The sequence below is a fragment of the Talpa europaea genome (assembly GCF_964194135.1).
Source record: "Talpa europaea genome assembly, chromosome: 10".
Taxonomy (NCBI): Eukaryota; Metazoa; Chordata; class Mammalia; order Eulipotyphla; family Talpidae; genus Talpa; species Talpa europaea.
The window spans coordinates 35,495,263-35,503,561 of NC_140077.1; the positions used below are offsets into that span (position 1 = coordinate 35,495,263).

The following is an 8,299-nucleotide window of genomic DNA, read 5'->3' on the forward strand; positions in this document are numbered from 1 at the left end:
CTTAAGGCTCCGGCTCTGGGTTCGGAAAGAATAAGCAGAGATTGAGGCAGACTTGTTCCTGGGTTAGCCGGCCGAGGGGAGGGCGGCAGGGGTGCTGGGCCACTTGACCCGGGGAACCACCTGCCTCACCCTCCTCTCTAGCCAGCAGTCATAACCTGTCATTCATAACACAGGAAGCTGCTGTCTTCACCATCTTACATTTAGAAAGTTTAATCTTCAAAAATATGGATTACAAGGTTAAACCCTATAGTGCTAGTCCTTCTTTCTTCCCCTTATGAAAGGCATAATCTGTTTTTTCTGCATCAATAAAAGCAGAATGCTCAAGTTAAGATCTAGGTGTGGGGTCAAGGGCAGATCTGTCCCTCTGACTCCAGTGCAGGAGGTGGCAGGAGGGTTCACAGTGGAATCATCAAACGGACCTCCTTCTCATAGATGTCGGGGATCACTCCCACAGGGGAGTTGACCATGTGCACGGTGTTCTTGCCAAACAGCTGGAACTCATAGTGGATGAGCTGTTCCCAAAAGCCACTGTTGGGCCGGATGATGGGCCGGTATGACTTGGTCCACGTATGGGCATCTAGCAGGGACATGGCATGGTACTTCATGCGGTAAGCGAGGCAGAGGGCGGCCGAGCGGCTCACCCCAGCAGCACAGTGCAGCAGTGTGCGGCCCTGCTTCATCTCCACACTGTGGATGTGGTCGGCGATGGGGTCAAAGAAGTCACAGAGACGCGAGATGGGCGTGTCAGCCACAGGCACCTGCAAATACTGGATGTCCTCATATAAGGTGTTCACCACCTCCACCGAGACGTTAATAACAGTGGTGATGTGGTTACTGGAGAGCATAAGCTTGTTGTTGGCAGCTATCCCATTGCTGATATACAGGCTGCCGGTGATCTTGGAGAGGCCACTGACCGAAGGCTGCCGGAACTGGACCGGGAAGGCACACGTGGCTGATGTCATCAGGCCAGTGGGTCAGCAGCCAGTGAGGCATAAAGACGGCATCTTTCTGCTAGGTTGTGTCCACAGAAAAACTGCCCTGCGATCGCACCTGGGCGCAGCATTCCGGGCGGGAAGGTCGGGTAGGCTGCGCGCTCAGCCGGCCCGTCTCCAAGGCAACGCGCGCGCCGCACCATGGCGACCGCAGAGGGACCATCCTGCGGCGGCCGCGGCCTTCCAGGCTCCACGCGGAGCCGCCTCCGGGTCCCGCCTTTCATATACTTTTAATGTTCCATTTTTCTACTATAAGCAGCAAAATCTAATTCTTACGGATACAGTAGATTTAAGTAAGAATGGAAGGAATATGGATAATACCTTTGAAAAAGTCTCTGTAAGAGTTTGTTTTTCATTTTGGGAAAATCTTACACCATGTTTATGATGATGAGAAAAATTCAATAAAGAAAAAAGTAATTGATTAAAAAAACGGGGAATTATTGAAGGATTATCCTTGCTTAAGAGAAGTGATCCAGCATGGACCTTGACATGTGGTATTTAGAGATGCATATGTTTTGACTTAATCACAGAGAAATTTGTACCCATTGGATGATCTAAACTATTTAAATTATGTGATTTTTTTTTTTTACCAAGAGTTTTCTGGAAAATTCCATATATTAAAAATAGTTTGGGGGCCTCCCTGGTGGCGCAAGGGGTTAAGACTTAGCACTGTGGGCCTCTCCATAGCCACTGCAGCACGAGTTTGATCCCTAGCTGGCCCCACATGGCGCAGCAGACCTCTCCTGACTCGCCCGCTGCTCAGCAGTGTATTTCAGTCAGTCTGCCCGCGCTGTTCCCCACCCTGTCTCTGGTGAATCCTCTCACCCCCGCATCTCTGGCCTATACCCCAGCTCTTGTATGCATAAATAAATAAATAAATCTTTTAAAAAATAGTTTTTATTCATGCTTTTAACTTTGAGTAAATAGTTAACTGTTTTACAGACCTAACACAAAGTCACATTGTTTTGCTTTGTTTTGTTTTTGAATTAGTAAAGAAAATGGCATAATTTATATTAGTTGAGATTATATGTATGATCAAAAGATGGCCAGGAGTCTAAATTAAAAGAACAAATGTACTAAATGGTATAAATCATCTGGCAAATAAAGATGTAAGACCCAGAAATCTGATAAAGCATGTTAAGAAAAATTCTGGTTTTTTTCCAAATCCTCTGTTAAAATGGAATTTTTAAACCCACAGATGTTTAGAGGAAATAAAAATATACCTTCATGTTTGATGAAACTGCTGCAATTCCAAATATATAAATCCACTCACAGCATTAATTAAAGTTCAATTTTTTTTCTCTCTCTGATGTGAGTAGCTTAGTGTTTTCACCTGATTGAAGCATTGCTTTTTCAAAACCCTATAATTCCAGATAAACTGTAGGACTGTTTTAAATAGATACTTTATTTTCAGAGGGAGTAGTTTGTGGAGAAATACCTAGTGTTCCACTTGAAACCTGTTAACTTTGAGGTGCCTACTAGGTACCCCAATGAGATATTAAGTAATAATCTGGAGATACAGGCCTGGAGTTCAGCAGTAATGATCTGAACCAGAGGTAGAATCTTGAAAGTTATCAGCATGTAGTATAAAGCCATAAAAATAGATAAAATCATGTAGGGATTGAGTGTATCAAAAAAAAATTTTTTTTAACTGATCCATACACTAAATACCAAGGCATAACACTTAGAAGTTAAGGGGAATGAGAAAAAGGTGAGCAAAGGAGACAGAAGGAATAGCTGGGGCGGTGGGAAGAAAACAAGAACAGCATCCTGAAGACCCTGAGTGGAAAGTGCCTAAGAAGAGATTTCTCTGTCTTGTCCGAAGGGATGGCAGTGGAGAAGTGACACTGGACTATAAAGAGTAGAGGTCAGTACTGATCTTGGAAAAATTATTCAGTGAAGGGTGGGAGTGAATCTGTTGGGAAGACATCCGTGTTCACCACTGTATCTGTCTGTAAAAGGTTCAAGAGAAACCAAAAGAGGTATTAAAGACAGCAAGAATAGACAGCTCTTTCTAAAGTTTTAATGCAAATGGAGAAAGAAATTGGGTGATGAGGTTGAGGGAGTTTGGTTTGTTTGTTTGTTTGTTTGTTTTAAAATGAGAGAAATAATAGGATATTGCTACACTTACGGGACCAACCAAGAAAAGAAGGAAATGTTGATGAAGGAGAGAGATGGGAAATATACTAAAGGGATGTAAGTGAAAAAGAATGACTGTTGCACAGGAAGAAAGCTTGAAATTAGACGAGAACATCTACAGTTTATCCACAGTGACCAAAAAGAATATATGGACACCAAAGTAAGTAGAGTTAGATATGATGGTGGGAGTTTGTGGAAGCTCTTTCTAATATTTTCACTGTCCTTTATTCAGTATTATCACCTGAGTAATGGGAAGAAAATATGAGATGTTTAAGGAAAGTAAAAGAGTAAAAAAAAAAAAATGTTTAGGAAAAAAAATAAACCCAGAAAATATGATGCAATGACCCAGCAGTTTTAAAGGACCACTCGAAGTCTGCAGCCATCAGAGTAAATAGGATGAAGTGAGTATCCTCATGTGTTGTGCTACTGACATTCTCAGCTGGGGGTCCAGCCTGGAGGGAGTTTCATCAGAGGCTTTACTGAGCAGTATGAGAAACAGAAGGAGGTCGAAGAGTTGAGGGCATGTGCAAGGAAATGATCAAACTTAGGTCACAAGGGAAGGGAAGACATGAGCAGGGTGATGGAGAATGTAAAGATGGTAACATCAGTGAACTGAAGGTTCAAGTACAGACTAGGTTTTTTAAAGTCAGGTACTGGAGGGATGAGCAGGAAAGATGGTAGCAGAGTTGGAGAGTGCTTAAATTTGACATATTGGAGGAGATGCTGTTTTGGACAAAATCAAGTCTTACCATGAAAGTAAGTGCCCAGCATGAAAGAGATGTTAGGATCACAAGTCCAGGGAATTAGAAGGATCTCTGTCTAAATCACAAAGAATTACAAGAGGAGCAGGAACACGAACATTGGAAAGAATGACAGTGAACTGGAAGCCAACACCTTCATCAAAGTGACCTGGACAGCCACAGATGATGGCAATAAGCATTGGAAATTATTGAGTCATTTCATAGTTTAATGACATGAGATGCAGGAAGGTGGAGACAGAATGGGCAGAAGCACAATTAGGGGAAGTGCACTTGCCTATCTGTAAGGCCCAGAGGTGTGAGAACTATGGGAGAGGAAAGAGCCAACCGTTGATTTACAGAGGAAGCAGTGTCCTGAGTCTCACCAGGACTGCTTCGTTGTGTTGAGAATGGATTGAAAGAGGGCAAAGTGTAGAAGTAGAACAAGAAGTCAGGAGACTCTTGCAACAATGTAGGCAAAAGATGCTAGTGGATAACAATAAAGGTGTGAATGAATAATCAATATCTTTAAATATATATTTTTTAATAAATTTTTTAAAGATTTATTTATTTATTTATACAAGCACTGGGTACAGTCAGAAGTGCAGGAGGGTGAGAGAATTTACCAGAGCCAGAGGAGGGAGCAGAGCAGGCAGAAGGACCGAAGTACACTGCTGAGGGGAGCAGCGGGCGGCAGGAGAGGTCTGCGCGCCATGTGGGACCCTCCTCCGGTTGCCGGGGAGCAGCTGGGGATCGAAATGGCGCTGCAGAGGCTGCGGGCAGCTTTGCAACCCAGCGCTCAACTGCTGTGCCACCAGGTAGGCCCAAATATGTATTTTAATATACATATTTTAAGTATTTATTTTTAAATATGTATTTCATTGCTCCATTTGATTTTAAGATCCCACTATTTTTTTTAAAGATTGATTGATTGATTGACTTATACAAGCACTGGGTATAGTCAGAAGAGCGGGAGGGTAAGAGAATTCACCAGAGTCAGAGAGGAGAGCAGACCAGGCAGACTGACGAAGTACACTGCTGAGGGGAGCAGCGGGTGGCAGGAGAGGTCTGCGTGCCATGCGGGACCCTCCTCCAGTGGCCAGGGTGCAGCCGGGGATCGAACCAGCGTTGCAGAGGCTGCGAGCATCTTCGCAACCCAGAGCTCAACCGCTGCGCCACCAGGGAGGCCCAAGATCCCCACTATTGTATATACCACTAAGAAAGAAAATAATGCTGCCAATTAAACAGTTAAGTCATTTCTTGTCATTCCAATTTTAAGATACACCCAAACTTCTGTAATATTAAAATATGCATCTAAGGACTGATGAGATATGGTATATTGGTTGAATATGCTACTGTACTGAGGCGTAAATTCTCTGCAAAAGTTGAGAATAAAGCAAAAAAAAAAAATTGAGAACCCATGTTCAGCATCCTAGAGAGCTTGCTAGAGAAATTCTCCAATGGCTTGAGGAAAAGCAAGACTGTGTTCCTGTTAACTGACCTTCACTGGACACATTTTGCCACCTATTTAGTAATTGGTTCCTGTCTAGGAACAACTGCATGCTGCTTGGTAGGTCTTAATTAATAGCCACAGAGCAATTTACTTATCATTTGCATCTCCATATCCTATTATTTCCAGTTAATGGTTCATGTCTGATCGTTGTGGAGAGGTGGCTTAAAATCATCCACTCTGCAAATTTATACCTGTCGCTGATGAATATTGCATATGGTCACAGGAAGTGTAACAGCAAAACATCAGTGACGCTGAGTTAAGAAGCCTTATGCTTGGAAGCCCCTTTTTTCTCTGCTATTTCAAACTGGCTTGTCTTCCTCAGCAGATCATAATCCTGACTGCACCTTAGAAGCTCTTCAGGATGTTCTTTGAAAATACTTGTTCCTGGACTCCATCCCACACCAGTTAGATGAAAATCCCTAGGTGTGAGCACCAACCTTCCGTATTTTTATAATTTCCCAAGTGATTCAACTATACAACTAACATTGAGGACCATGGGTGCTTAGCAGTTTCCTCATTCATAAATAATAAACTTATTTTCCTTATTAAGTAATAAACTTTGATGAGCTGAGGTCACTCATCTATAAAATAATGCTTTAAAGTATAAAGTATTCTATGCATATATAGCAGGCATCAGAAAAACATATGGAATGAATTGGAAAGTTACACATAATGAAAAATAAAACTGTATAAAGTATTATTAATTAAAATAAGTTATGTGTGCATTTTTTGTGTATACACATATTTATTTGATAGCCACAGATCAATTGTTATTTTCTTCATTTCCGGTTAATGGTTCTTATCTTGCTATTATGGAAAGATGACTCTAAATCGTTCATGATGCAAAGTTACCCCTCTCACTAATGAATATGACATACAAACATTTTAATATATGCACATATGTATATTATCATATAATAGATATCAAATGCACAAATGATATACACACATACATATGATGAGGAGGTATAGAGAAAAAGTTTACAACTTTACATGTTCAAGATTATGAAAGTTTTTATTTATTTATTTATTTATTTAAGATTTATTTATTTATGCATACCAGAACTGGGGTACAGGCCAGAGGTGAGGGGGGGTGAGAGGATTCACCAGAGACAGTGGGGAACAGAACAGGCAGATTGACTGAAATACACTGCTGAGTGGGCAAGACAAGAGAGGTCTGCGTAACAGGTGAGTCACCTCCCTGACTGGGGATCGAACTCATGCTGCAGTGACTGCGGGTAGCTTCACAGTGCTGTGTCTTAAACCCTTGTGCCACCAGGGAGGCTCTTGATTACAGAAGTTTTTAATTGTCTTCTGTCTCTTCATTTCTACAATGTAAGGTGTATCTACTTTGTGATAAAAATTTATTCAGAAACAACAGTAATAGCTATTCCTTAGAGAAATTTTGGAAAATTCAGGAAAGCAAAAGAAGTTTAAATGGTTTATGATTTCATCATTCAGGAATAACCACTTTTGATATTTTGGTTTATTCTAATTTTTTTCTTTATGTAATGATTTGTGTGAGTGCATATATTTAGAGAATTATACTTACACTGAAAACATTTTTTTAGTTTTTAATTGTTGTTTTCTCCTAATAAAAGTTTTTACTATGTCATTAAAAATGCTCATAAAACATATATTTCTAATAAATTTTGTAGTATTATATTATGCAGAAATTACATAGTGTTATATTATGCCAATATATCATAATTTATTAGACCAAACTTTTGCTGTTTAGCTTTCAGTTTGGCCTAATATTTTGCTTAAATAGTATTCTAGAGAAAAAATTTCATGGCTACTTTATGGTTTAAATTTGTATGAATTCTTGTGGTTGGAGCCAGGTTCAACATTTTAAAGCCTATGATTACCTGTCTTTGTGAGATGTTTTAGGCCCTTCACACGTTAGAAAATAAAGAAATAACTGTTTCACCACACTCTTAGCAGCACTGAATGCTCTATTTCTACATACTCATATAAATTTAATTTTAAAAAATGAAACAAATTTTGAGGAATTTTAGATAATGAATCAAAAGACAAAAAGCAAAGGTCACCTATAAGCTATTCAAAATTTGTTCACAGCATTCTGGGTCTTTCTCTAAGTTGCAAGAAAAGTATTGTATTAATATTAAATTTCCTGAGGGTGATATTTGTATTATGGTAATCAAAGCAAATACCCTTAGTCTTAGGAGATACATACTGAAGAACTTAGCTGTGAAGTGTTTGCACATACAATATTTGCACATATAAAAACAGACCTTCTATAAAGAAAGAAAAGGAAATGAAGCAAAAATGTCAAAAAGGCAACAACTGGACAATCCAAATGAAAGTTATATAGATGTTCATCAAACAATTCTTGCACTTTGCAGAGGCTGACATTTTTCCAATTGAAAAACTGAGGGAAAAGATCAGTTGTCCTCTCCAGGCAAATATTTATCTCCCTTCAACATCTCATTATTTAGATATGGTTATCTAATGTCCCCTTCGCCTCTCTCATGAACAATGATGTGTCCCAAAAGGACAAGAAATTCATTTTTGTTTCTTATTAGTATATGTGCTGGAGTTGGTAGCAGGGTTTATTTCATGGCTGGGGTCTTTCCATAGGCCCTATGTAATTTGACTGAACCCACCAGATAGAGGATCTCAACTCAAAATACAGATAAGTAGCAACCTATTCCCCAGGTTTGAGCCTTAGCAAAAAATCCTGGGCGATGGAGCTATCCCAAAGGACATGATTTTCATTTGGGGGGACTTCCAAATGCCCTTAAGATGAAAGACTAAAAATGTTAATGTGACCTCTGTCTCCTGACACATTCAGTTACTTCTTAAGGAAAAGTCACATTTTATACGTGTGATCACCTACACAATTCCCCAAGTACCTATAAAGCTCTCGACCTTCTCTAACAAGCCTCCAGATTTCA

General features: G+C 40.1%; 1 protein-coding gene across 2 annotated transcripts; it reads right to left on the bottom strand.

The window, feature by feature from the left end:
* Window positions 1–395: 395 nt before the first annotated feature.
* Window positions 396–962, bottom strand: LOC311179031 (dual specificity protein phosphatase 18-like; the record flags this gene model as incomplete). Of its 2 annotated transcripts, XM_084245888.1 has the most annotated exons (2): window positions 499–687; window positions 798–962. In XM_084245888.1, the coding sequence occupies 2 exons, from the start codon at window positions 960–962 to the stop codon at window positions 499–501; spliced, it is 354 nt and encodes a 117-aa protein (XP_084102014.1). The 2 variants fall into 2 exon arrangements, with proteins under 2 accessions (XP_084102013.1, XP_084102014.1); XM_084245887.1 differs by having other exon boundaries at window positions 396–962.
* Window positions 963–8,299: the final 7,337 nt, after the last annotated feature.